General features: G+C 37.4%; 1 protein-coding gene across 4 annotated transcripts in view; it reads right to left on the reverse strand.

The window, feature by feature from the left end:
- LOC143034450 (uncharacterized) overlaps positions 1-17,608 on the reverse strand; it is a 104,016-nt gene that overhangs the window by 32,573 nt on the left and 53,835 nt on the right. For 3 of the 4 annotated variants that reach the window (XM_076200508.1, XM_076200507.1, XM_076200509.1), the window contains exons 16-17: positions 13,016-13,683; positions 1,163-1,405 (exon numbers count right to left, since the gene is read on the reverse strand). The exons of the other annotated variant lie outside the window; for it this stretch is intronic. In XM_076200508.1, the coding sequence (XP_076056623.1) occupies positions 1,163-1,405; positions 13,016-13,683 (911 nt within the window). The remainder of the gene's footprint in view (positions 1-1,162; positions 1,406-13,015; positions 13,684-17,608) is intronic. 4 annotated transcript variants of the gene reach the window in all.

Here is a 17,608-nt window from a genome sequence, read left to right on the forward strand (position 1 = left end):
ACTTGATATCAAAGATGATGAGATGCCTCTTGAAGTCAATATTCAACATATCACAGACATACAACAAGACAGGAAGCACAAGCAATTTGAAGATTCCAATCTTAGTCCTGCTGAGTGGATATCAACAATGCTATATACTCTGGTTGAAAATCCTTAACACCATAGGTGATGCCAATCCTTCAAAGGGCTTCCTGACATGACCCACCACTGATATGCACTAAACTACTAAGGCATATCAGACTTTCCAAGACCTGAGTGACCTTGCCATATACATGGCCAAACTGAACTGTATCATCCAGCAAATTTCAAAAAGACTGAACTTCGGTTTTAGTCTAGGAGACCTAGAGTACATGTGGTCTCATCTCTCTGTCCACAGCATCATCCACAAAGACAAAGTCAGTGACTTTAGTGATGTCAATGGATGCTCTATAATGATTGATAACTCTGTTTAACAACCAGTCTAAGCAGAGGTGAGAACAACCCTTTAATTCACTCCTGAATCAATAAGAAAGAAGACGGACATGCCTCCACACTTCACATCACTCTATCCTAGAATATACAGTAAACCAGACATCAGGTCAATAATCCTCACAGGAATCCCAAGGATCTAGGGGGTCCCAGAGCACCCTACAATACAGTCAAATGCCTTCTTAAGGTCAATATAGGCTGCAAATGACCCTTGGAATTCACATAAAAACATGCAGTACTAGGACCTGGGGAGTCATTGACTTCATGGGAACAAACTCAGACTGTTCAGGCCCCTGAATTTTTAGTAGATGTGAGTGAACCTGCACCATCAACAGATAGGCAAGCACCTTACCCAGCATGCTGAGCAATGTAATACCACAGTAATCGCTGTAGTGTAATTAATAAAGCATTCAATACCTCAGCTACCAACACAAGCTTATCCTCATGTAATACAGATTTTCACTCCCACTTATGATCTCACAAACAGAAAATATGATATCTCTTGAGGATGGTACTTTGCTATGTAGCATATAAATCAAAGATCAATTTCATGAATTTATGAAAAAATTTGCATATCTCCTAAAGTAGTTAAAAAAGGGCTGAAAGAAAGATTGAAGTATACTAGTATATTACATAAAAAAATATCCTAAGGTAAACATTCCTACAATTAGCTCTTACAATATTTCTGTCTTACCTCTTGAAGGAGTGGGCTGACTATGCACGTGAGGAGTAGATCATCTCCGTCCTCCATCTCAACAATTTCATCTAACATCTCTAAAAGTTTGCCAACCTGAGTGACATTCTCCTTTCCGACCCCTATCACTGGGACCTGAGATTCACTTTCTTCTAGAACCTTTTCTTTTTCTTCTTCCTCAACTTCCTCCCAGTAGTCATCATCGAAGTCATCATAGAAAGGATCAGGTGTGTTGGTATCTGGCTGTTGATAAAACATAATCTATATCAGCTGTTACAAAGCAAGGTGGCTATGCATGGGAGAGGAACGTCATTACCCGTTTCACTCCTTTCACACATGTCCCTTTCATTCCTTCTCCCTTAAACTACACAAACATCACCTCATCACTCTCTCAGCTGCGATGCTTGTACACTCTGGTACATCCCTTTCATGGAATAGGTTGTCTCCTTAATCTATATTTTCTTTTCCAACTCATTTTGTCATTCATGCACATTTTTCCTTGCTTTACATCCTGACAAGCTCTTCATTCATCCATTCACCCCAGCCCCTTGGTCTACCCTTTGCTTTCACTCCTGGCACCACTGACTTGTATATCCCTTGAAAACTCCTACTTCCACTATTCTCATAACATGACCAAACCACCTTAAGTTGGCCTGCTCTATTCTTCCTCCCAATCCCATCTGTATCCCAATCCTTTTATGAACCCTGGTATTCCTTACTTTGTCATGACTCCATACACAGCTGTCAAACACCTCTTTCCAGTGCCTTCATGTGACTTTTCTCTCTTGTGTTCATGACTGATATACTCTAATTTGGAGCTTGAAATAATATTAAGAATCTAATGATAACAAAAGTTATCTTAGTTATAAAAAAGACCTGAAACTCACTGCATGAAACATCCAGAATGGGTGAAGAATTGGTAAAAGTATACACCTATCCTTGTGTATGAAGGGTCAGCCCTGTTCCCCCAACACCACTAAAGTCAAGAACACAGCACTTCCACAGCAGGGCCCAACTGCTAGAGTTTGATTACCTCCATCATTTTATTACATGGCAATCCCCTCCTCATCCACTGAAAACTATTTACCAATTGGATGAGACATGAAAAGTCTAGGGGCAGATATCATGAGAGGGTGGACCAGAGCCTGCTGAAGTGATTTGGACATATAAAAAGAATGAACAAGAAATAATTAATGGAGTGTGTGGGAAACAGAAGTGGAGTAAGCATGAGTGGAAAATCTTGAATGAGGTGGATGGATAGGGTAAAAAGAGTTTTTCATGCATGTTAGCAAAGCAGGGTAGAGATAAGCAAGATAGAAGAATGTATGAAAAGATTGTGAATGGATGAAGAGATGGTACTGCCCAAAGGGATGTTTTCCAAATCTGCTCCATAGAAGAGTGGTTGTGGAGGATGCAGGGGAGGGATTGCTTTGTGGTAAGGTCTATCTATCTATCTATATACCAAGGGCTTTTTTCCCCTTATAAGGGAGATAGCCAAGTCATGGTAAGTCAACTTCAGCTGTTGGGTCCTGCAAAGGTGTGTCTCATCACACTCTTTTTGACCCATGCAGTGTAATGGCAATGGTGGGAGGGAACCTTCTTCCCCAAGGTATCAAGATGGAAGGGTTATGTATATTGGTCTTTATCTATGTTTGGTTTAATTCAGGCACCCCCCTCATATGGAAGATTTAGGCCATTGGTATGTACCCACCTAAGGATGACAAAAATATAACAAGCATATGTTATGGATAAATCTGCTACTTTCTTTCATGCACTGAGGCAGAGAGCTGGGGTGAAAAAAGAGCTGGCAGATAGGGTTAATCATAGAATACTAGAATTATTTGGGCATATGGAAAGACAGACTAGCAAAAAGAACTGGATACCAGAGGTGGATCGGGTGAGCTTGGGGGGAAGACTGGGAATGGAATGGAAAGGTGGGGTGAAAGAGGCATTAATTGCAAGGAGGATGTCTGTTAAGCAGGGAAAGGAGAAAAAAAAAGTAGGTGTGACTGGTGCAAGTTGTGAGTGGATGATAAGTTGATGCATTCTGAAAGGATTTCTGTAATTTTTTTAGTGGATGAGTAGGAGGGTCACCTAATAGCAAAACACTGGGGGTAAACTAGTTTCAGCTATTAGGGCATCCTGCGGAAGTGACAAGTCTTGCTGCATTGCTTCTGACCCAAGTATTGGGTAGAGGACAAGGATGACCCTTCATCCACAGGGGATTGGAGTGAGGGTGATGATGGATGAGTATTGGATGGGTGAAGGATGGGTGTATGTCTTGACTAGACCATCTCCTTATATGAGGGAGTGTTTTTTGTATACTGTATGCATGTTTTAAGTGCTAATGAAGACACAGAAAGATCACCAATTAGCTAGCTGGTCTTAGCTTGGAATCTGATGTGGAAGAAAGAGACATGTGTAAAAAGAGGAATAAGACTGACAAGGATCCAATGGGCACTTATGAGCTGGGGTCAGACTCTGCAGGGTTGGTCAAATGCAGAGACTAAAGACATTAAAGTCAAATACTCTGAAGGGAGACAGAGATGGGGAAGGGCAAATTGATATTATACTCATGCTATAAGCACATGGAAATAATACAATATAAACTATTTTCAGGTGTCACTGAGTGTGACAAGAGGCATAAATGCCAGCTGTATGAAATTAGAAAAAAGTGGTAGATATTTCAAATATCTAAACAAAAAACACATTCAAGATGAAACAAGGTAAATGAATATTTGGGATTGGGATACTGCATTTGTTCAATCAAAACTACAAATTCAAAATGATACTTCACTCTTATTATCTAAAAATGTACAATATATAGCTGTGTTTACACCAATCAAATAAAACTGATTCAACTCATAAAGAATCAACACAATTCATGGATCATGTTGATTCACCACACTAGTTTCAATGTAACGATTTACACCAGGTGAATGGAGTCAATTCAAATCATGCCAATTCATCTGGTGTAAATGATTACATTGAAACTAGTGTGGCAAATCAACACAATTCATGAATCGTGTTGATTCTTCATGAATTTAATTGATTTGATTCGCTAGGTGTAAACACAGCCTATATCTCGACTGAATGATAACTGACTATAACAGACCAATGCTAGGTTGATTCCTATCCCTATGATTTTAGAGGGATTTTAAAACCCAGTACTGGAATCTGAATTCTGATATCCCAGTTTTCCATAAAGTGAACAACAGATTACTGTAAATTTTATTTCTATATAATTACTGAGATCTTTGTCACTTTTTTTATTCAAGTGAAAAATCATCTTAAATACATTTGTTGGCACACAATGCATTTCTAAGTAAAAAAGATCTGGCTGTGATTTGGGGTGATTTGTGTTGAAAACCAGACCATATCATGCTTATAGTGTACTCTCATTTTTACCAGGTTAATCAGGATGAGAATATTGCTATTGCTTTGTTAACGAAACACACTTGACTAGTATCAATATCTCTGCTAACATATTAATATCTCCCTTATCACTGCTACTAATACACATGTTTTTACCAACATTTTTTTTCCAATACCTTTCAATAACTTCTGATGAAAAAATATTTTTTCCTCACAATAATAATAATTTTTTCTCAAAATCTTGTAAAATAGGGATTATCTTATGTAGAGGTGCATCTTATATGCTAACAAGTACAGTATATATACAGTATATACTCTAAATTAAGTAACTAGAGAAAATGCAATGTTTCAACTTGAACGAATTTACACAAGAGGCCAGTATTTCACAAATCTTTCAACTTCATGTACACTAGCTCCAAAAAGTATCAGTAAGGGGTGTACTTAATTATGATATACAGAGTCCCCAAGTTACAAACAAATTATGTTCTACAAAGCTGTTTGAAATATGAAAAGTTCATATATCAAAACTCATATTTACAGTGTAAGGTGTACCACTGAGTTTTACTCTCTACATAATCTAAATATATACCAACAGTGGTGTATGTAGTTAAAAACTAATGCTACACAGACCAAAGAAATATGTAAGAAAAGACACAAATACATAAGACATGTAACACTAATCTTACCTTGCTGAGACATGGCAGACTTATGAATGTTACTCAGTACTGTACATACACATATATACATATACAGAAGAAGAGGATTTACGACGAAAAAGGAAAACCTGGTTTGTACTGTAGGGGTGGGGAGTGAACGTGAGTGCCCGAAATGGTATCTATGCAGTGCTAGTTAATTGTGTTAACTCGAAATTAGCAAAAATGAATGAAAACGACTCGAAAGCCAGTTGCGAATCAGAGCCATCTGGCGGCAATCCACTGAACCGCGATGTAAACAATCAACAAAACACGTGTTATGACAATGATTTCTTAGGGTTTGGTAAGTACGAAAGAAAGAACTTAAGTAGATTATTAGAGATAGAGAGAGAGATGAGCAAAAATAGGACTCGGTGGGAAAATGAAATCATGGACTTAAGAAAAGAGGTCATTGGTTTAATTGATTGTTTATCTAAGACTAACCATGAAATTTCTGACCTGAAAAAAGCTAACTTGGATCTTACAAACGAAATTAAAGAAATGAAAAGAGACATAAATGAACTGAAGAATGATAATGAAAAGAAGAAAACTAATGATAATAATAGCAAAAATCTAAAGCAGGAAGTGAACAACAAATTACAAGAATTGACACAAAAGATCGAAGAAAACTTAGGTGGGGACAGTATCCAGGAAATTAAGAAGTGGAAAGAAAATATTGAAAATAAAGAAATTGCTTTCAAAGAAATAGTCAAGCAGCAAATGCAAGATAATGCAAAAGACACAATCATTCAAGTGATTAACGAAAAAGCAAATTGGGTCAGGGACACAGTAGATAGGAAGAAATGTATTGTGGTTTATGGGCTTAAAGAAAAACAAGGATTGGCGAGGTACATGAGAGAAAAAGAAGAAAAAGAGACAGCAGTAGAAATCCTTAATGAAATTCAGGGGGGAGATAGTGATTCAGGCACAGACTTAGAAGAGACTTACAGAATTGGTCGCTATACTAAGGATAGGAATCGACCTCTAAAGATAAAACTAAGGTCACAAGTGGTAGTAGAAGACATATTTGAAAAAGTAGGTAACTTGGCAAAGAGTGAAAAATACAATAAGATATGGATAAAAAGAGAAATGAGTACTGAGGAATTAGAAAAAGAAAGGGCGCTAAGAGAAGAAGCAAAGGAAAAAAACTTGAAAAGATCGGAGACAGAATGCAAAGAATTCCAGTGGAGAGTAATAGACTTGAGATTAAGACAATGGCGCTCCAAAATGAACAAAACAAGGGAAGAAGAAACCAGGGAGAAGGAAGAAAATTAAAAGTGGCCTATACCAACATTGACGGACTAATTTCGGGACTGAACGAACTCAATGATTATCTGTTAGAAGCAAAACCAGACATAATGGGAATTGTAGAGACTAAACTAAGAGGTGAAATACCATCCACTGTTATCGGACAAGGTTTATACAACTACTGGATAAAAAACAGGGACAAGAAACAGGGAGGGGGAATCATGTTCTTGGCCAAGAAAGACCTAAAAGTGACAAAAATTGCAGAGGGCAAAGGTAATGCTGAATTGATCATGATAAAAGTCGAAGGCAAGAATATGAAAAGTAGAAAGTTTGTGGTGACTTATGTGCCTCCAAAAACAAGCGCTTGGAAAGAAATTGAACATACAAAAATGCTAGATGACACAAGAAAATCACTCAATGAGATACTAATGGGTAAGGGTAATCTGGTAGTTATGGGGGACTTCAATTGCAAAGAAATTTGTTGGGACAGCATGACAGTGCAAGGAGGAGATGACTCGTGGGGCAATGTACTGCTAGATATGACCATGGAGTACACAATGACCCAATGGGTCCGTGAAAACACAAGGTACAGAAATAATGAAGAGCCATCGAAACTAGATCTAATATTTACAACAGAGCCTGAAATAGTGCATAAAGTCCAGTATGAGACACCAATTGGAAAGAGTGACCATGTACTCATCGAAACTATACTAAAGGAAGAAATAGACATAGAGAGGAACGAAAAGCATAGGAAAGGAAGACTGAGGTACAACAAAACAGACTTTACAAAACTAAAGACATTCTTCCGGAATGCAAACTGGGAAATATTTTACAGGGAAGAAACAGCAGTGGAAGAGAAATGGAATATATTGATGGAAAACTACAATGAAGGGGTAAACAGGCATGTACCAAGACAAAAGCGAGAGAGAGAGTACATTAAATGTTGGTTCAACAAAAGATGCAGTGAGGCAAAAGACAGAAGGGACAAAGCTTGGAAAAAGTGGAGAAAAGACAAAAAACAAAGCAAATGGCAAATTTATGTTAACTATAGAAATGAGTATGTTAATGTGAGAAGAGAGGAGAAAAGGAACCATGAGAAGGATATTATAGACAAATGCAAAGAGCAACCCAAACTATTCTATCGGTATGTGAATGGTAAACTTAAAAACAAACAGGAATTGGTGAAACTATGCCAAGGAAACATAGAATACACAGAAGATTTAGAGATGGCCGAAGTCATGAACAATCACTTTAAATCTGTTTTCACCAGAGAGAAAATACCGAACTGTGACATAGACAAAAACAAGAAATCTCCCCTCATGAATGAGTTTACAGCATCACTAAAGGAAATATCAGAACATTTATCAAGGCTGGATGTCAGAAAATCACATGGCCCGGACGGTATTGCAAATTGGATTCTAAAGGAGTGCAAAGAAGAACTAACAGACAAAATACACATCTTAATAAACAGCTCACTCAAAGAAGGAAAGATACCCGAGGACTGGAAAAACGCTAACATTGTACCAATACACAAAGGAGGAAACAAAGAAGAACCCACCAACTATAGGCCAGTATCACTAACAAGCACCATTGCCAAAATTTGTGAGAAAATAATCAAGAATAGATGGGTAAAACATCTGGAAGACAATGACATATTAAACCCAAGACAATTCGGATTCAGACAAGGAAGATCATGCTCCACAAACTTAATATGCTTTTACTCAAGACTAATAGACATAGTGCAAGAAAGAAATGGATGGGCTGATTGTGCATTCCTAGACTTGCAAAAAGCCTTTGACAAAGTACCACACAGAAAACTACTAAAAAAACTGGAACACATAGGAGGAATACAGGGAAACCTACTAAAATGGATAGAGGACTTTCTGACTGGTAGAAAGATGAGAGTAGTGCTCAGAGAAAAATATTCAGACTGGAAAGAGGTGATCAGTGGAGTACCGCAAGGATCTGTACTGGCACCAATAATGTTTGCTATCTATATGAATGACATGGATGAGGACGTGAACTGCTACATGAGCTTCTTTGCCGATGACGCCAAACTGCTAAGGAAAATAGAAACTGATGAGGACTGTGAAGCACTGCAAGAAGACCTAAATAGGGTATGGAACTGGAGTCAGAAATGGGAAGTGGACTTTAATACTAAGAAGTGTAGCATAATGGAGTTTGGAAAAAGCAAAAACAGAATATCAGGAAAATATACAATTGGAACCAAAGAAGTAAAGAAAGTAGGATCCGAAAAAGATTTGGGAGTAATTATCACGAACGACTTGTCCTATGATATACAGATTAACAAAATTGTCGGGGAGACTTACAACTTGCTAAGATCAATAAAAGTGGCGTTTACATACTTGGACGAAGACATGATGAAAAAAATATTGGTTACATTGATAAGGCCTAGATTAGAGTATGCAGCGACATTGTGGTCCCCCAGTACCAAAAAGAATATAAAGAAAATAGAAAGAATCCAAAGAGCAGCTACAAAAATGGCACCTGCACTTGCAAACCTATCATACGAAGAGAGATTGGCTAAACTGGAGTTACCGACACTGGAGCAAAGAAGTGAGAGAGGTGACCTATTGACCATCTACAGAATCATGAAAGGCACAGAGGTACTCGATAGTGAGAACTTACTTAACTGGGACAAAAGAAACACAAGAGGACATGGAAAGAAAATAAAAAAACATAGCTATAGAAGAGAACTGAAGAAAAACAGTTTTCCTCATAGAGTTTTGGACACTTGGAACAAACTGGACAATGAAATAGTATGCGCAAAAACCATTCATGAGTTTAAAAACAAACTAGACACTGCAAGATACAAAGGTGGGACAACACGAGCATAGCTCCCCTTCCCGCAAAATACAACTAGGTAAATACAACAAGGTAAATAAATACAGATGCTTAAAGAAAACAAAAGAATGCTTCTACTTCTCTTGTTGCATCTTGCTGCATTGCTTCTGACCCAGTCAGTAGGCAGTGGATAGGGATGACCCTTCATTCTCAAGGAGCTAAGATAGAAGGGAAACAAAAGAATGATGGATGGGAGTGGGATGGTTGGGGATGGGCACATGCATTGGCTGGCTATTTTCCTTATAAGCGGGAAGAAACCATCTGGTATATGAATAGATCTGCTTCTCAGTGCTGTGCTGTCAAGCGAGCAATAAGAGCAAAGCATAAACATGCTTTTTAAGTCAAGATCAGCTTTGTTCTTATCTTCAAAAATTCCTATGTGCAATGTCTGTAACTTAGAGACTGTACAGGAAAGGAGCTATACTAATGGGGTCCCATCTCCTTATCTCCATAGTTTTAGCATGGACCCTTGTCATCATTCATTCTGCTTTCCAAGAGTTAACACATTGTGTTTCTTGATATACATCAGACATGTATTTATCTTATTGTATGTATCTAGTTGTAATATACATGAATGGAACTATATTTGTAGTGTCCTGTCTCTTTTTCTCTATCATACCTAGTTTCCAATTTGTTTATTGTTTTAGCTTGAATTATATCATCTGGTCTATCCTAAGAGCTGATTTATCTTCTGACAAAGGGTCTTCAATGTCATCAATAACCACTGAAGAGATCCAGTTAACTGCTTGCAAACAAATTTAAAACTAGTTATGAAACTAGTTATCAAAACTAGTATGTGAAGAGATAGGTAAGCATGTGGTGGAGTGAAAAAAGTTTCTTCAAGGTTAATGTGGATGAAGGTGAACCTGGAAAGGGAAATGTGGGTCTTTGTAAGTGCATATGGGCCTGGTACTGAAAAGAGCATAAAGGAAAGGGAGGCATTTTGGATTAATTCAAATGAGTGCATAGAGGGTTTAGGAAGAAATGTCAGTGTAGTAGTACTGGGAGAGCTCAATGCTAGGGTAGGAGACAAACCAATAGATGGAGTGGTTGGGAAATGTGGAATGCCAGGAATAAATTGAAGTGGAGAGTTGACAGTGGAGATGTGTCTAGATAGTTGGTAATAACAAATACAGTGTTTAGGAAGAAAGTCAAGCATAAGTACACATGGGAGAGGGTGGTAGATGGAAGAGTGGTAGACAGGGATTTAATGAACTATATAATGATAATCAGAAGAGTAAGAAGAGTTTTGAATGTATGTGTTCTTTGGAGAGAGAGTTGGAGAATATCAGATAATTTTTTTGGTGGAAGGTAAGTTGAAAGTGGAGGATACATAGAAAAAGAGAAAAAGGACATAAGGTAGGGAGGTGCTTAGAGTAAACTGCTTAAATGAGAAAGAAAAGGAGTACAACAAGCTGAGAGAAGAGTGGGAGGGAGTGAAGGATAAAGTAAAATCAAGAAGGAAGGAGGAATGGGGATGTTTCAAGGAGGGAGTCACAAGGTGTGCAAAGATGGTGTGTGGAACAAGGAGGATGGGAGGAAATAGAAGGAAGGGTAGTGAGTGGTGGGATGATGAAGCAAAGAAGGTTGTAGAAGAGAAGAAATGAGCATTCACAGATTGGTTGCAAAATAGGACAAGAGAATCATATGAGAGGTACAAAGAAAAGAGAAGAGAAGTAAAGCATAAGATAAAGGAGGCAAAAAGGAGAGATGTGAAATGGGGTAAGAGTATGACAGAAAATTTTGAAAATGATAAAAAGATGTTTTGAAAAGAAATTAAGAGAGGAAGAGGAGGCAAATCAAGTGGAGACAGCAGAGAGGATAATGTAAGAGATGGTAGTAAGAGGAAGCTGGGCAGAGTATTTTAGGTAGTTGTTAAATGTGAAGTAGGATAGGGAGGGAAAGGTAGTTGTAATGGAAAGCACTAAGAAAATGAAAGAGATGGGAGAGGAAAATGGAGGAGAAATAAAAAAAGATGAAGTGAAAGTAGTTATCAAAATGATGACAGCAGGTAAGGCACCTAGGTTTGATGGGTGTCATAAGGAGTGTCTAAAAAGGGAGGTACAGTGATGGTGGAATGACTGGTGAGGGTGTTTAATGTTTGTCTTAAAGAGGGTAGAGTGCTGGAGGACTGGAGAAGTGCCTGTGTAGTTCTCCTTTACAAGGGAAAAGGGGACAAATGTGTGTAGTAGTTTCTGAGGGATCAGTTTGTTGAGTGTAGTTGGAGGCTTTTGATTGAGAGGATTACAAGAGAAACAGAGGGATAGGCAGGATAGACAGGAATGCATTGTGGGAGGTTTTGTAGATATATGGGATTGGAGGAAAATTGTTAAGAGCAGTCAAGAGTTTTTACGAGAGTAGTAGAACCTGTGTTAGAATTGGAAATGGAGAGAGTGAGTGGTTTGAGGTAAAAGTGGGACTTTGCCAGGGATGTGTCATGTCACCATGGCTGTTAAATATATACATGGATGGGGTGGTGTGAGAGGTAAATGGAAGGGTAATGGGCCTGTTTGTGGAGGTGATTAAAGAAAATGGAGAAAAATGGGAGATAAGCCAGTTGTTGTTTGCTAATGACACTGCACTTGTAGCAGAATCAGAAGCAGAAGTTAGTGACTGAGTTTGGGAAGGTGTGTGAAAGGAAATTAAAGATAAATGTGGGTAAATGTAAGGAGACGAGATATACAAGGGGAGAGGATTGCAGCAAACTGGAAGTGAGCATTAAGGGATAGAGACTGGAGGAAGTGGATAGTTTTAGATACTTGGGATTGAATGTAGTGAGAAAGGGAGGAGTGGAGATGGAGGTAGAGCGTAGATTGAGAAAAGCTAATAAATGCCTTGGGGGATTAAAAAGCATAATGAGAAACAGACAATTGAGAATGGATGCTAATAGGAGATTGTATACAAGGGTCAGTGTGCCAACAGCATTGTATGGGGTAAAAACATGGAACATAAGAGAGGAAGGGTTTAAATGTGAATGGTATTTTGACAGAGCCCAAAGGGTTTTCTCCCAGTCTTCTCTTTTTCTGCATGAGGGGATGTGAAGGGGGAGTTGCCAATTAAATGAAGCGGCCTTGCTGTGGATGTGCTGTGTCCTGTTGCACTGCTTCCCACCCACTGCAGTGCACAATATGCAGGGATGACCTATCATCCAGGAGGAGCCAAGAAAAGAGGGAGGGAGGGATGGTAATGGGAGTGGAGTATATGGGGATGAAATGGGTGGGAGTGGATTTATGCCTTTGATTTTTGCTCCCTTGTAAGGGGGAAAAATCTCTTGGTATATGTATGTATATATGACAGATGGAGAATGAGAGATGGGATCCCATAAGCAAAGCTCCTTTCTGTACACTACAGTTAAACAAGTACATCCCAATGCTTCATGTCACTGGTCTCAATATGTTCACACCATAACATGCAATGATACTTTTCTGGAGTCTGTGTACATCACACCATAATACTGTATCCATCTTTAAATTCTGCGTGTTGCACCATGTCTTGAATGCAGGCTAGAAAATTACAAAAATCCATTTCTCCTTCATACCAGAAAAATTGGAGCAAGTGAAAGGCAATAATCATAATCAAGTTACTTGTGAGAAATTTAAAAATTAAAAGAATAAGTAGAAGAAATGAGTATCATAATTTCACATTCAATATTAAAGTTAACAGATTCACTTACCTGTCTTGGGGCCAGTGTTGAAGTAATGTATGGCATTTGTGTAGATGTGAGTGCTAACACTTCACCCTCTGTTGTTGTATTTTTAGAATCCTCATCTGTGCCCCACAATCTGTAATCTTCATCCTCACCTGTATCCAAATTTTCTTCAGTCAAATCTGGTATCTCTAGTTCATCCTCCTCCTCATAAAAATGTTCTAGATCTACATCAAATTCCTCAAATTCTATTAATACATCATCATAGTCAAAGCTATCATCATCTGTCGCCCCTGGTATCAGGTTTGGTTCTTCATTCTCACCAATAACATCAACTGGGCCTTCACCGTCTCCGTGGCCAGGACTGGAGTAATTGTTTTTTTTTCTATGTTCCTCTTCAACTGGGTCACTCCACCAAGTGTCCTCTTCACTTTCCCCAGTGCTTGGCACTGGGTCAGTCCCCCCATCATATTCAAGCTCATTTCCTTTCTTTTCCTCTTCTAAAACCCTGTTATCTATTTCCTCTCCCTCTTCCACAGGTACAACTATTTCCTTTTCCTCATCAAAATCTTGCACATCATAGTACACATCTATGGCTGCTTCTTCTTCACTGAACAATTCCTTTAGGGCATCTTCCTCCTTCCGCTTGTCATCTTCCAAGGGGTAAGGGTACTCCTCCAGATCTGGCCGCTTCGCTTGGGAAGAAAGAAGACATGAGCAGGCCCGAAAGACTTATGTTGACTGAATGGTTGATGGCATAGACATCAGTCTGAAACAGCAACATGACTAAAAGGAAAAACTATTATAACAGAGGAGTGACCTATGTTAACATGAAAAAGAGATTACCCAATTGTCAAGGGAAAAGAAGGAAGCATCAGTGGATACATAATATACATATATTATATATATATATATATATATATATGTATATATATATATATATAGATATATGTATACATATATATATATATGTGTATATATATATATATATATATATATATATGTATATGTATGTATATATATATATATATATGTATATATATATATATATATGTATATGTATGTATATATAATGTATATATATATGTATATATATATATGTCTATATTTGTATATATATATATATATGTATATATATATATATATATATATATATATGCTTATGTATATATATGTATATATATATATATGTATATATATATATATATATATATATATATTCCAAAACTAGGAATCGACTTGTGAGGTGGGTATAAAATGCAAACCTTTACCACCAAGATGTAAACAAGTGAGACAGCATTCCCAACAATCACTATACACCAATTTGTTGCACGAGGTTGGAGGCATCTCACTGGTTGTTTGTTTACATCATCAATGCAAATGGTAGACAGGAAACACTGTTTTATAAAAATGTATGATACATAGCAGTACTATATATAAACTACCTGGTATAATGTGTAATCTACAGTACTAATATTTTATAGGAGTTGATGTTGAATTTAATGTGATTATCAGTGGACCTGACAAATTTCAAATGTTTGATAAGTTATACCAATACAATATACAATGTTCACAAGTGTGTATTCACCTAACTGTATTTACCTAATTGTAGTATACAGGAAAGTAGCAACACTATGGACACCCAGTACCAAAAAGAATAAAAAAAAAAAAAAAAAAAAAAAATAGAAACTAAAAAAGGATAGTTACAGAAGAGATCTGAAAAGGAACAGCTTCCCACACAGAGTGATAGATACTTGGAACAAATCAGACAACAAAACAGTGTGTGCAAACACTATTCAAGATTTTAAGAAAACACTTGACGCTGAGAGATACAAAGACGAGTCACCACGACCATAGCTCTCTTCCTGTATAATACAACTAGGTAAATACAACTAGGTAAATACAACTCACTGGGTCCCATCTCATATTCTCTAATTTTTTATCATACTTAGCCTCAAATTCATGTACATTTTCAATTTAATCTATATCTTTGATTTCCAATTATCATATTTAGATTTGGATGCTCACTGGCCAAGTGGGTTAGGGCATCGTTACTTGCGGCAAAAGTCGAGATGATGACGATTCAAACCCTGCTTGGGGCGATTTGAATTAAGGGCATGGTTCATTAAATTCCACACTACAAAGTCCACTGTAAGGGGCACCGTCCTAGCCTCCCAATAGGTAGGAGTTTGTGATGTTAAACCAAATCAGATTTGAACTCGTGTATTGTTTGAACTTGGGCTGCATCACCTTCTAAGCTATTCCAAGTATTTATACATTTATATGGAAAACTATATTTTTTCATATCCTTTTGACATGTCTTTCTTTAATTTACTTCCATATTCCTTGGCTCTATTTCCTCATCCTCCATCTGAAATTCAATTGTATCATGGTCACTTTTTCCTATTGAGCAAAGGTAGTTCAAGGAGCTGATGATGTCTGGCTTTTAGTAACAGATCTAATCTTGTCTGTCTTCTCTTGTCCAGGTTGCCTTTTTGTACTCAGTGGGTCACTGTGTTCTCCATTACTATACTCAACAGGCTATTTCCCCAGGAATCTGCTTTTCTGCTTGCTTCCCATTCCTCCCAGTTGACTTCACCACAATTAAAATCTCCTATAAGGACTATGCTGCTACTTTGTTAAATATTTTTTTTTGGGAAAAGGGCTGTATCTAATAACATGTCCTGATATTCAGTTTCATTTCAAGCTCTTGTCTTGGGGGAAACATATGCCACCATGAGGTCTCTTTTATTGTGCCCATTAGTACTAATCTTTAGGTGAATTGCTTCAGCCCTCAGATTTGCTTCCACTTTTATGTTATTTCTCACCACAAATATTACTCCACCCTTAATAAAAAAAATTGGTACTCCTATAATTTTTGGCTTGGGCTTCTTCTAAGAGCTTTCGTGTCTTTGCTCATTCCTCTTCATTAGCATCTTTCCTAGTCCAAATATTTTTTCAATTTTTCTTCTTGTGCTCACTTCCAAGACTTACTGATTACTTATTTTGCCATGGCTTGCAACTTGAACTTTTTAATTGAACATACACAATTTCTTTTATACAGTCAAACCTCACTTATTGAGCAGCTCACATAACAAGTGATTTGCATGACAAGCAAAAAATAAATTACTTGCTTAATGAGTGACAGTTCACTTACCGAGCAATGTTTCATGATTTGTATGCCCAACACAAAGGTTCCTTTCTACCTAGCTAGCCGCAAGTCACAAGGAGCCTTGTGAGTCACAAGGCTCCTTGTAACTCATGGCTAGCTTGTTCCCTTCTGCTTCTCAGCCAGTGTTGCCATTGCTTGAGATTTTCTACTAGATCTTGGATTCTTTACTTCAACCTTGGAATCTTTAATTTTTTTCTTAAAATCCAATCTTGTAGTTTTCAAGTAACTCAGATGATGAGTGCATAAAAAATATCCAGTATAACACCCACAGCAAACTCAATTATAGAACCATGATTATCTATTATTTTGGACTATTCTAATACTGATTCCCAGTTCCCAGGCTCTTGTTCCTAAAATTGTGAAGAGGGAGTGGGTGGCATACCTTGAAAATGAGGCATTTCTAACAAATATTTCAGTGAACTAGTCATAGAATCATCCACAATGATTTAAAACCCCCATTTCTATTTAAAAAAAAATTGAATAGTTTACTTGTATAATTGTAGGGGGGAGTGCATAATTCAAAAACACGACATTTTTGTATAAAACATCATAGAAGAAAAGTGTCTTAGAATTGTCCAAAACAGTAGAAAACTTTTTTTTTTCTTTTTCTAATATTTTTTTCTACAGGTGCAATTCTGGATGTTTTCCAACCACATTGTAATAATTGTATTATGGTAACTAAGTGGATCATGAAATGCAACTGGAAACAAAAAAATGTTAATGTGGTGATTGATTAGTGATGAAATAATGTGTTATATAATTTGTTACATATGTTCAGTATGAAGCCAGTGACAGGAGCTGGAAACATATATGTATAAGGAGTGAAAGTTCTGTTTGTGTTACCTGGAAGCTCAGCTATCAGTCTGTGTTTAGCACTTGTTCTGCCAGCATATTAGTGTTGCTTGTGATTGTAGATTTTCCAAACTTGTGTTCAGATGCATTATAATTTTTTTTTTTTCAGTGCAAAAATATCTCTGAAGAAAAAATGAAAGAAGACAGGGATAATGGAAGACAAATCACTAGAACTGAAATGTGAATTCATTGAGAAGCAAGAATGAGGTGTGAGCATGGCTGATCTAGAATGCCCATACAATCGGATATCAACAATTTGCATTATCCTCAAGCACAAGGACAATATTAAGGAGATAGATGCTTCAAAGGGAGTGACAAGAATATCTCTGCAATAGTCACATATTCTCGATGATGTTGAAAGGTTTCTCAAATGGATCAACAAGAAGCAAATGTAAAGAAACACTAATAATAAGAGCATTTGCGAAAAGGCAGAAGAAATTTCTGCCAACCTTGTTAAGAAAATGCCAGGAGCAGCAATGGACAAAGAAGAGGGATTCAGGGCAAGCTGTGGGTGGTTCAAGAAGTTTAAAAGAAGAACTGGCATCCACAGTGTTGTGAGGCATGGCGAAGCAGCAAGTTATGACATAAAGACAGCA

This window comes from Oratosquilla oratoria, chromosome 17, assembly GCF_046742065.1.
Source record: "Oratosquilla oratoria isolate Oo_2021 chromosome 17, ASM4674206v1, whole genome shotgun sequence".
NCBI classification, from domain to species: Eukaryota; Metazoa; Arthropoda; class Malacostraca; order Stomatopoda; family Squillidae; genus Oratosquilla; species Oratosquilla oratoria.